Source organism: Paramisgurnus dabryanus, chromosome 3, assembly GCF_030506205.2.
Source record: "Paramisgurnus dabryanus chromosome 3, PD_genome_1.1, whole genome shotgun sequence".
NCBI classification, from domain to species: domain Eukaryota; kingdom Metazoa; phylum Chordata; class Actinopteri; order Cypriniformes; family Cobitidae; genus Paramisgurnus; species Paramisgurnus dabryanus.
Window position 1 is genome coordinate 35,852,186 of NC_133339.1, and position 20,058 is coordinate 35,872,243.

General features: G+C 36.5%; 1 protein-coding gene across 1 annotated transcript; it reads right to left on the bottom strand.

Moving 5' to 3' along the window:
* Positions 1–4,711: 4,711 nt before the first annotated feature.
* On the bottom strand, positions 4,712–9,980 carry uncx (UNC homeobox). Its single transcript, XM_065259754.2, has 3 exons — positions 8,662–9,980; positions 8,067–8,242; positions 4,712–7,030 (listed from the first exon to the last, which is right to left on the bottom strand). The coding sequence occupies exons 1-3, from the start codon at positions 8,918–8,920 to the stop codon at positions 6,017–6,019; spliced, it is 1,449 nt and encodes a 482-aa protein (XP_065115826.1). The 5' UTR covers positions 8,921–9,980; the 3' UTR covers positions 4,712–6,016.
* Between the last annotated feature and the right edge of the window lie 10,078 nt (positions 9,981–20,058).

Consider the following 20,058-nt stretch of genomic DNA (forward strand, 5'->3'; position numbering starts at 1 on the left):
TGGAGGAGTTTGATAATGGATTTGACACTACAGAAAGGAAGGAATGATATATTTGAAAGGAGATTGTCTCCCTGTGAGATGTGGGTTAAATGGGCATTTTGTGAATCGGACTTACTGTGTCCTCTCTGTATGAAATGGAGAAGGTTAATGCAGTTTAGGGTATAAAATAATTACTAATTATCCCAGGGTTAACTACACCCTTTGGCAATTCCTTTCATGTTCGGCTATGACCCAAATCAATGACAAAATTTACCTTATAAATTCCCAACAAAGACCCTGCACAGTTGGGAGTTGAAGCAGTTAAGCATGTGGATGGATGACAAACAGGTTTGTTTTTATTTGAATCGAGAAAAGCTGTGAGTGATTTGGGGGAGAGACCAACACTCCACTATAATGAAAAGCATAGTTAACAATGAATTGAAAATGACTACGGGAACTAAAGCCTTCAGGAAATTTTAAAATTCAGCACCAGTTGCAGATTTTTACAACAGGCCCTTCAAACTGTCACTTCACGGTTATATGAAGTCATTTTGATGTTAACAAGTTCTTTACTGAGACTATCAACGCATTTACACCTTCTTCTGAGCTTTGATGGCTTACATTAGCTTCACAGAATCCATTTTTAATACCGCTCCCTTACCCCATATATTTTTTAACATACGGATAGATCAAGGAGCCGCTAGTTCTGTTAGTTGGCAAATGGTGAAAGAGGAGCTTATTTATCTTTCACATAACTAGAGTTATTTGTGACCCGTAAAGGCCTGACACTTACAAATAGATTTGGACAGTGTTGCCTTAACATCTGGAAACCCTATTTAACTCATCCCATCTCAGGAAGTTTTCACACTTCACGCTTCATTAACCTCTAGGGTCTGAAGTCCCTGGGAAGACAGGGGAGTGAAACGCATGTTTACACAGCGCCTTCTAAATCACCACGAGAGCTTTGGCCATTACTGTGGCACATCAGTGCAGGTGAGGAGGAACATACAGGTGCCAAGCTCCGGAGGATCCTTCCCACCCATCTCCATTTTCACTTCTAATTGATAATGAATTAGCTTTCAAGTGAGAATGAACCGCGGGTGTCAACTCACAATGAAGCGCATCTTTTTAGATTTGATTTGCATCTTACCACTGCCAGATTTTGCATTTCATTTTCTGATTCATTTCGCTGTGACACATCACACAGTGCCAGTTCTTAACAATTCATTATGGGTTGTGCATTATTCGGTAAGATGATCATGAGGAAAACAACTATTGTGTTTGTGCCAATATAACATTTATATTTTTATTGACCAATGAATAGCTTTTAAATAAGAGGCTATAGTTTTGTAAATCACATGAGATGGGATTTATTCGTTTATTATTTTGATTGCAAGATTTGAATAAAGGAAGACTTTTATTGGGAGTTAGAATGGGTTCAAACATGTTTATTTGTATAGTATACCAACACAATACTCTTCTATTGCTCCTTAATAATATTTGCACTTCTTTGTTTTGATTTTTTTTTTAAATGTGAAATAATTGCAGAAGCAATTTTCTTTAACTCTTTTATCCAAAGCGACTTACATTGCATTACAAGGTATACCTTTTTTAATTAGTATGTGTTTACTGGATTCAAACCCATGACCTTTTGCACTGCTACACAATGCTTTACCACTAAATGTTAAAAATTTGAGGTTGAAAACAGTTTGCAATTTTTTTAAACCAAGTAAAGCCTAGACCAATATCATAGTGGAGTATTCTTTCCTTTCTTTTGACTTCATTATGTCTTATGCACCATGCTTACTTTGAGACTACTATTTTCATTATCATGGCATAAACACATCTATTTTTTATATCAACACTAGCATTTCCGTATAGTAATTATTGGACCCTATGGACACCCTAATATGTGCTGGCTCCCCATATTCATGAAAAACCCTCACTGAGATTATTGTCATGGACCAACAAATTCTCCTCTGGCCGGAATTCAGTAGTTTATCAGTTGAAATATAGGTAATGAAACACATTTCATAAGGTGATAATTAGAAAAGAAGAGCAAAGCAGCAGTCACAGGCTGTTAGATTTTTAATAACTACAATGACCAGGGGAGTTTGGGTGAACATTAGGGTCATGTTTATCATACCGACTAATAACAGGTCAAAAATATGTATGTAAAAACATTTGGAATACATGTAATATATGTGTGACGAATAGGTTTAGAATTTAGTCGGTATGCTTTCAATGTAAGATCTAAATATGGAAGTGCAAATAGATGTTGTTGATTTTCCCCATAGGGCACTTCTTGTAAAGTGATGTCTTCATATGCCAAATATTGCTTAGAATATTACTGTAAGTGTTTAAACCCATTTTTTAAATATCCATTGGGACTCTGTTTTGTGAAAAAAAAAATGTTGACTATACTTTGTTGAAAATAAAAACTGTTTAATTGTAAACAATCCTTTACTCTTTTAATTGCTCTCAAAAGGGAATTATTCCATTAGCCCACCAAAACACTTCAATTAGTCTCCTTTAGTAATTTACACTGTTGTGTTATTATCTGTAAGAAAACTATTTTAATGTGCCAATAAAATAGATAATCTGTCATATCATAAGGCGTGGTTGAAACAAAATTCAATCTTATTTCAATAAGTAACGCTAAAGTGATTGCAAGGCTCTACCATTGGTAGCCAAAGAAAAGCAGTGCCACTCAGATCTTTCTCACAATCACTTAAAACGGTACTTGACATTTGGCTCCTATCCTGCAGCTACTCTGCCATGCATTTTAGGATTACTTTACAGCGTATGCCCATTAATTCACCGGCGGACTTCAACGCTCTTATCTCTGCCATGCAAACGCTGGTTGAGGGAATAACTGACATGCGCATTGTTTATGCACGATCCTTAAATTGATTAAGCCAAAGTAAGGCAGGGGCGCTTGATATCTGACGTGCTTAAGAATTGAATATTTTATCGCTTTGGATTATATTTTACTTGTCTTTAATTAATAAAATAGGCATCACTTCTATTTTTATTTACATTTTTTAAACTATCAATCTGATTTTTCTCTTCTTTTTTTCTCAATCAAAAATATTGCCCTTGTGGTTTTGGTCCTTAATTGAGCTTTTATGATGAGGCCATAACATTACGTCCACGAGACGGTTTTGAATGGTTTATGTTTATCTTTCGTTTGTGATACATGCATCACATTTAGCTTCATGTAAATGTGAGCATAACATTGAAATGTTAAAGGACGTGTTCGGTTTGCAAAGCAATTCATTAAGCTTCCTAAACTCGCATTTATTTATTTAATATTAGTCACAATCTGTTTGCTCTTTGCTTTGAGTAAGATTATGGCAAATTGTTTATGATAACCATAATTAAAGGCAAAAGGATTCAAGTGGGCTTTAACTGTTTGCGTGAAATCAAACGTTTAATTACAAAAAGATTTATATGGAAAGTTTTTTCAAGCCATGTTAAATCATTGAATTTAATCACTGCTCAGTCGGCCCGCTGGCCTTGTACCTGTCCTCCAGGTAAATGCAATCTATCTGTGAGTTTTGGGAAGATATGAAACCACCATAAATAAATAAAAAATGTACAAAGCACTCATGAAGGGCTGTTGCAAAAATTCTCTCGAAATCAGCTTCATAATTAATTGCGCGATTTTGATTCTATTAAATAAAAATAACACGTATTGAGGAACTCAATTAGCATTAATTAAGCTTGATATCCTAATTTGGAAAATGTGTTGAGGAAAACAAGCGTTTTCCGAGTCGTTTTAGCCCTGATGTTGTTGAATACCAGCTTTCTGCCTTTGGGCTGCTTTTCTCTCCTTAGAGAGTTGAAAATGAGAAATGGAGATGGAATATCAGGAGGTGCTAAATTAGCTGCCTGATCTGCACTTATTGCTGCGCGCACACACACACAAAGAGACACACACACCCATTACTTTGCTGTTCCCTCTCTCTCTTAACATTCCAGGCATGGCGCGGCGTCGAGATAGCAGATTTATCAAATGGGAAAATGAATGCATGATGATCAGTTAAATTGAAAATCAGCGCCTGCATGACAGCCCGACCTGACACCTCCGTAATTAGAAAGAAAAATGATGGCGTCCGATGCATAATAGAGCAAAAACAATTTACACTCTCCCATAATGATCCGGCGTTCAAATTGAAAATTTCTCCGGGTAGAAATTGAATTCATAAAGTATGATTCATGGAGGACACATCTCCTGGAGGCTGCCTGGGCCATATCGATTGATAGTTTGTCTTGAATCATACAGCGTGCTGCTTTCCGGCAAAAGCTTAACTACTTAAGCAAATCGCTAATTTCACCTTAAGGCCACCAGTGTGCAGCCAGCGATACTCCTATTCAGACTGCAAATGAATTAAACATGAACGTGGCCCACTAAGGGAAAAACCTCAGTAAATTGAAGGACACCTCCAGACAGCTTACATTTTCCAAACGCTTGCTTTTTTATGCAGAAAACGCAATTCATCGAATGAAATAAAGATATATTTTTACGCTTGGCTTTGATATGGGGAGATGATGGCTTCAAAGACCCATCTGTCAATATATAAAACACGTATTAGGAATAAATAATTGTTGTTATCGTTTTTTTAGCGACTTTTATGAATTTTATGCAGTATTATTGATTGACCATTTATTGCGTTGAAATCTTTTTCGTGCACTTTTGTGTAAAGTAGCCTATATTTGCCCTGCACGCCATATGCTGAGTTTTAAGTCTGTCTCTAGTGAAAATTATGCAAATATTATGAAAGAGACACTGGTTCAGAAATTCATTTGCGCCGGTCTCACTTATTATTTTCAATTTATTTGCAAATCAAGGCCCACTGGAAGTGAGAGGGCTAGGGGATGCATAAAAAAATAACAATAAACGCACCTGTGTGAGCAAATTAAAAACCTTGGATATTGAAAACGGTAATTAATTATTGATATATGTCACTTATATTTATCAGTGAAAATGATCAGAATTCTATTATTTTATTGTGTTTTCTTACCTCGGCTTTAGATCTGGTCAACATTGCTAATATTGTCAAGGCGCAGATGTCTGGGAGCCCCCACAGGGTCCCATGGGACCGCCAACCCTATTAGAACAAATGTGTTCTGCTATTGTAAATAGGCACGTTTGCTTCGCCCGTCCTATTACAGCCGACGCATGATCAATAGGCTGATAACACAGGAACATCAATATAAGCGACAGAACAATGAGGGATATCATCGAACATCTATCTTAATATAGCCGGCTACAAGGGCCCTGACAAAGTGAAAAGCTCATGAAAATTCCGCCCCACGAATTCCCATCTCCTATCCAATATGCACAAACACACTCCCAGCTGCCGGGGCTATTATTTTCGTATTTCAATTTGACACCCCAGCCTTTCATGCTAATTCTATTATTCTTGGAAGTTTATGTGATTTCATATCACTAGAAATCGGTAATGTATTATAACCCTTTGGGCTAAAATAAACTGAATCCCTGCAGTAGCCACCGGGAAAATAATTACTTTCATATCAAAACTCTGCAGGAGTCGAACGGGTCTTTTCGCCTCCGGCTCGTAACCTCATTTCAGCGTAGCTTATAGATGAATAAATTTGTTAAAGCAATACACAAAATACAACACAGAGCTTGAAGAAAATGAGCTATACCCCACAACCTAAGCTCTATTTAGGGCTACGCACGCTTATGTTTGTTGTATACAATCGATTTATTTATGAAAAACTTACATATATAAATATCTTAATACTTTTTACAACGTTTGAGGTTTTGTCTTGGTTTTTGTTTTTACAGTCTGTTATACAGGGGAGCTGCTGCTATTTGTTCAATAAACATTTGATAGCCCACCACACACATACACAAATTATTCACACAGATATTTCCCCTAATCAGAATATAAATATTCAATGAAAACGATACGTTTCGATATGTCGACTTTTTTCCTCTTCGGTTAATCTTTGAAGGAGTGTCACGCGATATCGACACGCACCTCGTTTTCTACTATAATTTAATTTATTCCATATCGACATCAACTGAGTCTTTGTCGGTGTCCTTGCTGGTTGTTGCTGATTTTGAATTCTGTGGTGGATAGTCTGATAACGACTGCTCCTTCTTCTCTGACTGTGGAGATTTTGGGTCGGTGAGGTCTAACTTTATGTCTTGTGGGCATCTTTCATTACAGCTGCCCGCAGAATGACCATTAATGGTAGTCTGTGTTGGACTGCTCTGTGGTGAACACGTTATGTTGGCCGACTGACTGACCTGGCCTTTGATTGCCCGAGCGCCGGTGTTGTTTACATTGTTGTTCTCCTTGCTGTTCCTGTGTCCTGGGTTTCCAAAGTTATTGTCCGTAGCTGGCCCTTTGTGTCCATTTTCAGTATTTTCATGGCTTGGTGTTGCTGTTTTTAGAGCTGTCTGTGGTACAATGAAACCTAGTGGTTGTGTAATGGGGTAAAGTAAAAAATGTCCTTTCCCTATCAAAGGCCGTGGAGCGGGTACAGGAAAGTCCATGTGCGGCTTGCGCCGAGGCCTGGAGTCCGACAGGAGGCTTTCCACACTAAAGGGACTGGGTTTTTGAAGAGTGGAAGACCTGCTATTAGTGCACAAGTTTGACTGATGACCACTGTCCGATGAGTCCAGCTCGGACCCACTCGCGTCGTTCTCTGTGTTTCTTTGGTTCTGGAGTTTCTGTGGTGTTTGGTCACAGCTTTGTTGCGTTTGGTTTCGGACCAGGTCGCAGTGGATACTTTGTTCACTGTCTGTTATTTGTGACAAGCCACTGTCACTGTCAGATCCTGGGGTGTGAAATAAGTCCCCCGGAAGGAGCTTGTTCTGGGACTTTAAAAGCCTTCTTTCTTGTTTCCTTTTCTTTTTTTCCATCCTTTCCAGTTCTCTGCGGGCAATCTCCTCCGGGTCCATGGGCTCGCCGCTGCAGGTCGTCGGATGGGAGTTGTGTGCAGGTCGCCCCGGCCCCTTTTTCGTGTTCTCCTTTTTTCTCCACTTTGCCCTGCGGTTTTGAAACCACACCTAATCATCGAAAAACAAAACACACCTTAATTTTCCTTTAAATGTAAAGTAATCACAAGTAGGCTACGTTCGCTTATAAAATAAACATTGCTAATGTAGCTACATAAAGGTCTGTTTTTAGAACAAAATATGAAATGTATATTTGGGTATGCAAACCAACATCTACTATCACTGAGATGTGATTATTTATCAAGCTGGCAAAAAATATATTATTATTATTATTATTATTATATTCTAATAATAATTCTAATATTATATATTATAATAATAACAAAATAAAATATTGTATTTTCACAATAAAATAAAAAGATATTGTACAAATACTAAAACTAAGACCTTATTTTTAAACTGAAAGTCAACATCATCAGCTGTAAAAGAAGGCCGCATCCTACAACACAAAACACACAATAAATGTTTTGACTCTTTTTATTTTTCGGCAAACTATTTGGATTTGCATGCCAAACGTTTAATGTTAATATTGCAGACCACAATATTGAATAATAAACGTTCGCCTTAAAAAGAAAGGCTACTTTGCAAGCCTAACCTCCACATTAGACAAGAAACGAATTTATAGCACCTCATATATCTATAAAATGATAAAAATCTGTAATATTTCACAAGAAATGCATACCATAATTTTTGTATCTTTTCCCCTATATTTACAAACGACGGTAGTTGTAAAAAAAAGTATAATATTCAAGAAAATATTTTAGTTATTTTTGTTATTTTTTTTCCAAAGAAATATGTGGGGCCTACTACATAGTCTACACTATAAATAAATATATTACATTAACTTTAACAAATATGTTGTTTTAATAACATTTAAACTATAAAAAATAAATAATTCTTAACCGTAATAAATGCAATTTTAAACTAAAACAAAAAAGCTAAAAAATTATTTTTTACGGAAGAGAAAATAACCAAAACTTAAACGATAATGCATAAAACCATCTTGTATTGTCAGCAGAATAATTTCGATCCATTGGTTTAAAAATGTCACATCACAACACTTGAATGATAAATTTAGGGGATTTACCTGCACTCTTGATTCTATTAAATCCAATCTCAGAGCAAGTGCTTCCCTCATGAACACATCTGGATAGTGACTTTCATTAAAAGCTTTCTCTAATTCCTCCAGCTGCCAGCCAGTGAAATTGGTACGAGTTCGTCTTCTTTTACAACCCGGGCTATCCTTCTCTGGATCCCCCGAATCTACATGAGAAAAAATAAATTACAATCGGGCTAACCATAAAAGTGGGCCCACTGATATTCTTTGTTTTGTTTATTTCTCTTCATGAGCCTTAACTATATGTGTGATCGTGGAATAGGGCGAAGATAAAAGTAATTATTGTTTTCTTTGTGAAGTGTTGTCCTAACAAATACCAAGAAACAGTATGATGAAGACAGTAGAGTACAATAACATACAATTTTACAGTAAAATAATGGAAATCATCTCTCCAAGTCCGCCTTTACGAGCACATGTGAGAAAGGCTTCTTTTGTTTCACATGCTAAAATTCATTCTACAAAGCTTTAAAGGGAAACTCTTTTTTCGTCAACAACAAGACAAACACATGCGTTGCTGCGACCATTAAATGTAATAAAGCCAGTTTTGGCAAGTCTGCTTGCTTACCTGTCAGTTTGTACTGTTGGTTATCTCCATTCATACCGCAGCCAGACGACAAGAGCGGGTTAGAATTAACCACGGACGCTGTGCACGAGCCGTTAAGTAATCCGTCTATCGAGAAAGGAACCGCGGCCGTAGATTGAAGTTGATGACCGGCTAATTCGTAAACATGATGGTGGCTGAGATGGTACGGAAAGCTCACCATCCCACCGAGGGAGCCTCCGAACTGGGCATGAGGTGGATCCAGTATCCTGCTGTCCATCATCTCCCAGGCAAAAGGAAACGACGTCTGGTGGTCGGTGATGTGAATTTAAAACACATGCAGCGCGAGTGGCCAGCGAGGAGGGGACATGATGTGGGGAGCAGGATGAGCTGTTCTTTATCAACACGAAGCTTCCAATAATTAGCTTCGGCTCTGGGAATTTGAGACCAATGAGAAGCGTTAATCGGCGCTGACGTCAGAGACGTGGTCTGAAAACGCTTTCCATATCGATTGCTAATTAAACCTGACATCCACCTCAATAAACAATATCAGAGCTGTCACAACAAGACAGGAGGGCTTTGATAAGAACTACATCACGACTACACAGGGGGCCGTAGAGGGAGAGCGATCAGATTTGATACCCAGTTAAACGCTAAATAGACACTGAAATCTCACCTCGGACCGCAGCCACACGCGGCGGCAGATTCATCACCGTTTGAGACAATGTCCCTCTATTCAAATCCAATCTTTTTACACACACATGCACACACATACACGGACAACTCACAAAAGGACATATACGCCAATACACCAGCAAGCTAAAATGTTGCTGTGAGCATGCGGGTAAGATTCACTTGTGACAAATGGACTGACCCACTGTATTTGTGGTGATACTTGGATTGCTTGTCACAATTCAATTTAAAGATATGCATATTCTTTAAACAAACCTGTCAAATGTGATTCACATCTACAACCAGTCCAAAATTGAAACGTCACTAGATTAAGAAAATGCTTAAAACAGGAAATTATTTTAACCAACTCATTTGATTTTGCTGGAGGAATAAATTAACTTTTAATTACACGAATGGCTAATTAGCAACCACTCGACATTTAACAGAAAATGAGATATATTTCCCCAGCCATATCACTTTGGTGTAATTACTGTCATTTAAAGAACATATGTGTATATTGCATTCAGTTTATTTGTGGATACTGTATATCATGCTTTTGATTAAAATTGTGGGTTTGCAGTTAAACAATATTCGTCTGTTCTCCCATAAGTATTCATTAATATTTAATTAAATAAATGTATGGTCAACAAGACGTGTTAACAAATAATAATATCTACTATTATATTAATAATGTAGCCTAAAAGAACAGTAGATAAAAAAAGTGTATTATTTAACATCGTATTATACTCTGTATTAACAGTGGTTGTCCTTTAAGTTATTTGACTTAAACTTGATATATATTACTAATTGTTTGTCTTGCAATAAATATATACGTTTTTGAATGTGGTGTTAATAAAGGCAAGTGAACTGTGTTTGTGAATGTTGAATGTAATCAGCCCCACAGCTTTTAAAGGACCCGTCTCCACTCACATTAAAGAGAATTAATTCGACTTTATTTGGCCAATGTCTGGAGTTGTCATAACGTTAATCTGAGTTGAAATTTCGCTCCCCACTCATTCCCTGACCCTTGGCACCCGGATTGGCGTGTTGTAATAACCCGAATCTTTCAACAGAGGCACTGATAATTGTTACCTTATTAGCATGCAAATTGTTTAATTAATATTATTATGAGGAAGTATATAATCCGTTCGTCTCTTGACCTCGAGCCCAAATTGCACCCCTCTGCGTGTTGAAATTTTAATGAACCCTTTAAAAGTGTCTCAAGATCTTGGCTTTTATCCATCTATTTTACAAAAAAACGCTTTTAGAAGTTTGATGAATCTTTGCATGTCATTTTCTTTGTGTCTTAAACTCATATTATCATACTGTACACAAGAATGAATAATTCGGTTTATCCAGATCCCTTTTGAACATCAAAATTCTATAATTGCAGCTTTGACAGTTCAGGGCGCGGTCTCGTCCTGGTGCGATCTTAGCTCAATGAAAAGCAACCCTTGACACGCGTTCCCGGGAGACATTGCATTTAAATCCGTTTTTCTACAACCAAGTGGCATTGTCAGATCCTAGCTTTAATTAACCCGATAATAAGACGAACAAGACTTGCTTTCAGGGACGTTGTTAGACTGTCTTATTTGCCGTTTATTTGGATTCTGGGTTCATTCACAATCTAAGCACTGTTAGTGGGCCACATTACTAAATAATGCCTTAGACTGTCAATAGATTCATGTAATAATATTGGACACTTATATAATAACTGGAACGGTTTGGTTCACTGAACATGATCAATTGTTTATCGTATCTCAGTGATAAAATTGAGTTAGCCTATTTGTGTAATCGGTTTTCTTTTTTTTTCATAAATACTTGCTATGAGTTACGTAAAGTGTTTAAAGAGAATTTACTTTAAAGAGTGGTTATTGTGAAATACATATGATAGACCTTTACAGTTCACACGCACGCTTCAATCATTCTGGCTCATACAAAGTCCACAACTTTATTAGATCAACTCCCAGAGGACAAGACAGAGTCAGACTGGACCTCATCCACAAAACAAACACACACACACACACACACACACACACACACACACACACACACACACACACACACACAGTATCACCGGTTACACCACGCTACATTTCCCGCATGCATATTGGGACTTTCCTATGAAACAATTATATAACTGAGACACAGCTTAAAATCCCCAACCCACGATGTCTTATAATTAGCAGGTGAAATGTCAGTTACATGAAGTTATCTTAACTCAAAATAGGCTAGATTATTGGAGTGTACCTGAGCAGAACCCACCCAAAGCTACTCTTCAAGCCATGCCTCTGGCGGAAAAAGAGCATGTGCAATCAAGTAGACGTCAGTGACCCCATTAACAGCAGGTGTTCAGATGTAACGCCTAACCAAACAAACTAATCAAAGCGCCCATCCAACACCGAGGCCCGCATCACTAACATTACATAAAATCAAATTCATTTTTAATTAGGCTAGCAAATTAATACGCAACAGCTGAGGAGTTTAATTACTCAATTAACTTCACGCGCGTTAATTTTTAACTATCTAAATTAAGTTGCACATTATTCGATTTGATGATAATTATAGAATTAAATCTAAATTAATTGTTGTGAACGATTTGATACGACGAGATGCAGTTCCAATTAAACAGAAAGACGTGACGTTACTGTTTTAGAGCAAATCCTTTGATTCGATTTTAGCAGGCAGGAAACGCTGTTTCCAAATTTTCTCTGATCCTGAAAATTTCCCCCCTCTTCTTAATCCCTACAATTAAAAGTTTCCTCCATCTAATTATCTGTAATTGTGCTCCTGTCAAAGTAGAATGGAGAAGTGAAAGCGATTGATTTGGACTTTTAATTCACTTCATTTCTGATAGAAGGGAAAGTAATTCCCTTCAAATTACCTCATTCAATCCTGACACCCTAATACCCTTCAAAATCTTTTTACTCTCCGCATTTATATATTAAAAAGGAATCTGAAATGAGTGCGGCCTCCTAATAATAATAACCAAACTTCCATTAGAATAATAATTTCATTTCAATTAAAACTGACTTATCACCTTTGCTAAAACGTGCTTAATATGCCGAAAATTATCAATGCTTGAAGGAGCCCAAACTGGGGAGTCTAATTGTAATCAGCAAATCAGAGGTGCTTGTCGCTCCCCGTGCCATCGCAGCGAGGCAGTTCGGAAATAGAACTAATTTACTCAACTCCCCCGGGAAATCCGCTCAACAGATTAACATTTTCAAAATATAGTAATGATATAATTTGAGAAATGGTGACGCCAATTTGTGAGAAGCCTTTGTGCGGAATCATTTGCATTTTTTCACCGCCTGCATTTTTCCCGTTAATTACAGCTCCGCAGATGAAGGGTGTGCAGTTTGACTCACTGCTTATTATTCAACTTCAATCTAGTAATATAACACAACGGGGAAGGAAAATAACCAAATCTCCCTCCTAACCCCATTTAATTCCTGAAGTGTCTCGGATCTTAGGGAATGCAAAGAGACAACTGTCTCCCTTAAGAACCAAAAGTGCCAAAGTACGTGCTTGCCTATGTGTCCTCATTTTTTATTTATTTTTTAAATAAATAAACGTCTAGAAGTGTAATACAAAATCCGAGAGCGTTCAGAGCGTTGACATGCCTAATTTCCCCTAACATGAGAGGAACATGGCTGTCATGAACTTGGGCCTACAGAAAAAAGGCCCGATCTTGACATCACCATGCCTGCAGGTGTCTTATGTCTCTCTTAGAACTTAACTTGTATTTAACAACAAAAACACTTTAATCAGATTAAAGTGCCTCATGTTAAGTCAAACATGCTCTCATTATATACCTAAGCAGCGTGGGCCAGAAATGGTTAAACGTTTCTTTTGTTAAGATTTGGCTGTCCGTTAATCTCCTGCCAGGTCGCTAGCTCACGTTGTAGGGATCTGAGGCAGGGAGAGCGCTAACTATTATCCGCAGCCTGGCCATCTGCTGCTGTAGAAAATTCAAAGCCCAGGAGATCTGCATATATCCACATCGTAAACGAGGAAAGATGTTTTAATTAAGAGAAATCAGGTTAACTTAGCGCTAATTAACAAGCTATCTTCTTAATGAATTGCGTGTGCTGTTCTCTTTCCATGAAGCGAATAGGACATATTTCATTTCCAAAAAACACTCCCCACTGCACCATCCATGAAAGTTGCATTATCCTCAGCCGTTTATTAGGCCGCCTAAATTGTACAATACTAAGTTAATCAACGTCAGTGGCTCGTTTACACCACTTTGCGAATAAACAGTAAGTCACTTTTAAGCATCCGTTGACGAGCTAATTGATAAAAGTTATATCGCTCATTAATGAGGTTGTCTTTTTAATTACGACTCTGCGAGACGATTTATACTAAACTCGAATACAGCAGCGCCATCACGCGGTAGTCTGTTTCCAAGCGCCACAGGCTTAGCCTACTAAAATATTACTAAGCCTATTTTAACTCAAAAGCTAAAAGTCACTTTTTATTCAGGCCCGCCGTCTTAACATCCTAAATGGCACTGACTTTGCGTTTCCTCCCTGCCTCACTCCATCTGTTCACTTCTTTCTTCTCTTTATTCGGGTTGTATTTTGGTTCATTGTTTTTGACACGTTATTGACGCCTCTTTTACATTCACCCTCCCCTCAACTCTGGCCCAGAGCCGCCTCTTCTTCTGGCCCATTAACGCATTGAAAAAAATCTGCTTAAACAAAAGACTGAAAGGCGATCCACAGCGTTAACAAGTCGCGCTGTCACTTTCCTCAAAGCAGTTGGAATATTTTATTAGTTATGTTATGTAAATATGGTCTACATATTAGTTTCTATTTCCCCAATATTTTAACTTACGCGTAAGTTACAACTTTTTAATGTTAAATTTTTTTTACATTCAAGTTTAGGTTCAAGTTTAACCAAGTTAATTCTGTTAAATTAACCTTTTCCTTCTTTTTAAATTAAAAGCTAACAGTATTGTTTTTTTTAAATCACTTATAAAATAAAAACTTGTAACTCATGGGATTTTATTTCTTTTCACAGAAAGAGCTGTAATTGCCCCGCTGTTGTATATGTGATTAAAAAGAAATATCAGTAGATAACCAAAACTACAAATCAAACCTTTAATTTCATTTAAGAAAAGAGCTCTTACACAGTGTTGCACTGTAACGATATACGAATTGTAATATTTACACATCTAAACCTGTTTTGCAATTCTTGCTAAGACCTATATGTCCAATCACCAAAGCTTAACAAGCCTTCAGATGCTGTGGTTATTACCCGCAATTATCATTCAGACAGCCTATCAAAATTCAATCATGCATAAAGGGATTATTAACCAAGAATAATACTATCTCATAATAGAAAATACGTTGGATTGCTTCCCTTCAATTTGTCGTGCCAGTAATTACGATCCAATTTAGAGTCACTGCCTAGCTTATATTTCTGGATGCGCTCAACTGAATGTAAGGACAAAACAAAGAATGACTTGTTTGTTTTTACTGGGACTGAAAAAGCTGCTCACCCTTGTGTCACTGAATGTTTTTGGAGTAAACTAACGTATGAAAAGTTGTAAGTTTGATCATGCCTAAAAACTTTTTATATTGCAAAGATTTTGCTGTGTTAAAACAAAGATACAATTTCGTAAATTTAATTAAAAATCTGTATGACGGGCATGTGCTTTTCTTGCGCATGTAGATAATTACATGCAACTTACCCTTAACCAAACCCTAACCCTTGTTATAATATTATTCAATACTTTTATTAAGTAAATATAAAATTACACTCCAATAAAATAAAGTGTGACAGAAAATCTACATATGATGAATTTATACTTATAAGAGAAACGTTTCTTTTGCATTTTGTCTCATTTAAAACCCATAGGTACTGGTGTGGTGATCTTAGATAAGTGCAGTCACATTTCAACAGGAAACCCCCACAGTTTAGAAAGTGTGAATTTGTGTATGAAGCACTGTGTGTCAAACACACCCATAAAAAAGTGAAATGCTTTGCGAGTATACTGGACACCTGGGAAATTTGTGACACGGCTGACAGGGTGAGTGAGAAATGGTGATGAGCAGCTCCTAAACAAAAGCACTTACGACACTATTTGACAGGCACTGTCATAGCGCAGGGAAACCGAGGATGACCCGGGGAGACATTTTGGCAGAGATCCATGGCACATTTGTAAGCATAAACGTTTGCTACTGCAAAGAATGGATAATAAGCGGATATGAAATTATTACAATCTTTTTACTATCCAAGCAGACAGAGTTTGGGCAATGTAAAGGAATCCCGATGATGAAGCAGGTGTTCTGTGAGAGGTGCCATCTGGCAGCAAAATTAGCAGCTTATGAGCCAGGTGCTCTTGTACCGGGAAAGAATGTGAGATGAGCTAAAATGTGATCTTTTACACGGGCCTCCAGGAGCATGACTGTGCACTGTTGCATAATGAGAGCGACGATTGAGTGCTCTTTGTTTTGAATAATTTATGTGCGTGTGTACGAGGGCGCTTGTGTTTATGTGCGTTGTCTAAACCTGCTGCAAATATTGGAATTTTACAGATCTTTAAATTGGATCATTGGTTGAGCGTTCAATACACTAATTAACATGCTAGGAGTTATTAAAGACTTCAGAATCCATGGGGTCTCACGGCATGAGCATTAGCTCTTAATCTTTTTCACTAAATTATTATATTTTGTGTAATTTTGTAAGGTTTGACAGTAAGGGCAGACTATTGCAGGGAAATATACTACTGTATAAAAATTTTACAAAAAAAAAAATAAATGCAATCTGCAAAAAAAAAAAAAAAAATCTTATTTTGACATTCTCAAATAGTTTTCGTATTCTAAATAAGCACTTAACAATTAAACAATTTCACTTAACATTCAGTAAAGTTAATTCATAATTTATAATTTAATTAATCTGTATAAAATCAAAGCAATGCTTTTTTTATATTGTGAACCTGAAGAACTTCAGCAAGTGCTTCAGCAGTCTTTGATTCCTTAAAAAAACCTGTAAAGGTTACAGTCAGATTTTCCAGTTTATTGAGTCTGATATTAAAGTGTTACGAAATGAATTAGATTAAACTAAGCTAATTTGGAGAGCATTGATTCAAATGAAGTTATAGATGCAGATGTTGTACAACGTGTCAATGTAAATGTACACCACTTGTCATACAGTTAACAATAGTGCTAAACTCTACAACCAGTTTGCTGTTTAAAGTTGTTATTATTAGTTGCTCTTATTCTATTCACATCACTTTGTGATTCAATGTAGTTTTTGCTCAATAAAACACAAACATCTTCAAATCAAAAGGAAATAATAAGCATGAACAGTAAAGAGATTAATTTTGAAAAGGTAGCTTTTTCAAAATATCTTACTTAAAAATTTGATTTTATGTCTGTAGTACCAGACATCGTTTCTACACTTTAAATTTTCTACACATTTTTGTGTTAAAATAAAACACGAGTTTTGGTAAAAGTAACACAAAATGTGTTGTTTCAATAGTATCTTAGAGATGTGTGGATTCTGGGACAACGCATGTAGTGTTTAACACATCCGTTCTAAGAGTGTACACTTATTTGTTGTAATACTTTTACATAAAAACACTGCCACCATGTGTTTCAAATAGGCAGTGCATGCTCAAACCAAATTATTTTAATATCTGAAGATATTTTTGGTTATCTGCCAGAGAAATAAGTTTTTCATGGATAATTGCTAGGCAGCTAAGATAACTGAAGATACTGTAGCCATCTTTTAAAAGTAGAGAAAGATATCAATTTAATATAAACAAACACACCCTTTTATGCACACATGATGACACATACAACCCTAATGTTCAAGAATAATAGCACTGTCATTGTGACTTCTACATTTCCAGGATTAAAATTTTAGACTACACTCTAAAAAAATGAATGTGTTATTAAAACAACACATGTAAAAATTTTTTTTACACAAAGTGACACAATTGGGACAGTTTCCCAGACAGGGTTTAGATTAATCCAGGACTAGGGGTAGTTATATTAGGACATTTAATTAGCTTTTACAAACAAACCTTACAAAAAACAATACTTATTTGCATCTTGAGACAAAACAATGGCACTTATATATGATTTTTAGATATGTCAATACAAAGTGTTTTTAAATTAAGGCAACTCAAACATGCATTTTAATCTGAGACTAGTATAAGCCCTGTCCTGGAAACAGCTCCTTTATGTGTTATAATAAGGCATAGTGTGTTAAATAGCATAACACAAAAAAAAATGTGTAACAAAAATAACACATTCTTTTTAGAATGTTAGGATTTGACAAATAAATGTAATTTTATAATTGTTGGAATATTTATATACAGTACATGAAAATATAATTCGAGGAAAATATTTTAGTGGCAGAAAACACATGTATTATATTTACATTTATGTGGACAATTTATTTGATGTCATAACAGCAAGAAACGCTAGGCATAGCCTACTAGGAAAACTGCTGAATCACGGCCTCTTGTGACAGTTTCTGGAAATCTCCAGCAATAACGTGAATATGCCAGAGCGTGAGTTGTCAAGGCGTGACTGTGGAAGCTTGAAGCCAGCAACTGTAAGAAAGTCTTGCAGCACCGGAAGAACAATTTTCCACGTGTAAAAGTCCGTGAAAAACTTGATTGCACGCTTGTGCTGTTTTTCTCAAACAAGTTTTGGTATATTTTATAAACTTCTTTATATATGTTTCTTTCTCATTGTAATGCTTGTTTTTTAATAATTCTTTAATAGGTTCATTTTTAATAAGAAAGACTTCTGCAGTTGCACCTGATTTAAAAAGAACAATGAGGTGCAAGCTTTATGCCATTTATAACCTTTTGAGATTTTGCTGTTTTATTTTATTAAATGAATAAAATGTTTGTATAGACTTCGCATAAAACAATGTATGAACAAACCAATAAAAAACCCAGAGCTTAAAACTTAAATGATGAATGTAGCTATTACAGACATGTCTGATGGTGTAGGCCTACCTGATTCTTCAATTTTTGGGGAAAGCCGGTGAGTCTTGGCTTCTTTCTGATTAATGTTTTACTTTCAGTAAATTTCATATGGGCTGGTATTCGTTTGCAAATCCATGTGGTGTGAGCATAGATATCATATAGAAGACTAGATGCCCTATTGGCCGCTGGGGACTGAGAAATACAGCGGCCATCTTAAACCGGTCGTACTCCTAGTTTCGTTGCATGGCAGCAGATAAGATGCCAGAGCACTGTGGAGCATTTTCCTGTTCTAATCGGCAGACCATCGCAAATAGAGCCCGGAGGATTATTTTCACAAGTACTTTTTAACATTGCGGTACTATTGGTTGTATTTTGTGAATAGAATATTACCAGAAAATTGAGAAAGAGCCAGGATTATTGATTTTACTGTACTGAAATCGTAGCCAGCTAACGTTCGCTAGGGCTAGGCTATGTTTACTGCACCAGCCGCTGTTCACCCTGCAAGGAGAGGTGGGGTAAAGTAAAGTAATAATTACAAGAGTTTCTCTGTTGTGAGTATTGTGTAAGGCACTATATAAATGTGTATTATTATTATTCTTATTATTATAAGGTACTGTGAGCTGCGTGATCCGCCGAGCTTTAAAAAGCTAAGATGTCAACAGTCATGCACGTTGTGCGGGAGGATCTAGAACAGATGATGTTTTCCTTCGCAGGGAGGACATTGAGGAGACTCGGTTTGGAATCGACAACAGTCTGACTCATTGTCATTGGTTGTGTCTGTGTTTATAAGGCTCCACCATGTTGCCAAACTCACCTCTCTTGAACTACAGAAAGGGAGCACGGGAAAGAAGCTCTGCAAAACAGTCCTCTTTCAGGGGTGGGTGTGTATGTGTGTGTTTGTGTGCGTGCGCGTGTGCGCGCGCGCGTGTGTGTGTGGAGGGGGGGTTACAAATCATTTTAAATTGTTTCTTCACCTTATTAAAAAGTCTTATTTTACTGCAACTATCTGTTTCTGCATCTTTGTCTTAGGCCAAATTTATTTTTGCATATAACACTAAAACCCTACTCTAAACCTAAATAATCATGACAAGCTATATATCATCGGAAAGCTCTCAGAATGTAGTTTTAATATTTCAAAAGCTTTTTGCATGAATAATAATGCGGTGACAGTAATTTATTAGTTTGTGAGTATACAAGAGTACAAGCGTATGTGGCAAAATCTAGTGGAAGTTGTTGGTAAAACCATTAAAATTGTGACACAAACATCATTTTTTTTGTGATTTTAACTTGAAATTTTGATCACAACTACTTGAGACATATTGCTTCATGTTAACATTATTTATTGTGTGTAACATTAACTTTTATGTAATTTTATTTATAAATTAATATGTTACTGCATTATTTTATATATTAAAATAAAGGTAAACGGCTATAAAAATATTTATATTTAATATTTTTTACTTTCTAACTCATTTGTGAAAAACCCTAAATTGTCTTCTTTAAAACAAGACCAAGATTAGGTTTCTAGCCCAAAGAATCCCAGAGAAGTATTCATTGAAAGATGTACATCACATTGTCACCCTCCACTCAAACGGGATTTGCGGCACATAAGGGGTTAAAATACGCCGAACCATGTGTCCTGTATCATAGCTCCATGAATGACCTTTGCAGCAAAAAAACCGCGTGAAAATCTGTTCGGTATTCACTGAGATATGATTAATTAAATGCGCTGATAGCTCATTCCACCAGTCATACAGATTACACTGAGTGGAGCAGATGACCGATCTAAG

What these genes read in the sequence shown, in the direction of transcription:
- uncx (XM_065259754.2), bottom strand. Translation starts at nt 8,920, where the DNA reads ATGATGGACAGCAGGATACTGGATCCACCTCATGCCCAGTTCGGAGGC. An exon ending in CCAACAGTACAAACTGACAG is followed by an intron (nt 8,243 to 8,661) that starts GTAAGCAAGCAG and finishes TTTCTCATGTAG; the next exon opens with ATTCGGGGGATCCAGAGAAG. An exon ending in TAATAGAATCAAGAGTGCAG is followed by an intron (nt 7,031 to 8,066) that starts GTAAATCCCCTA and finishes TTCGATGATTAG; the next exon opens with GTGTGGTTTCAAAACCGCAG.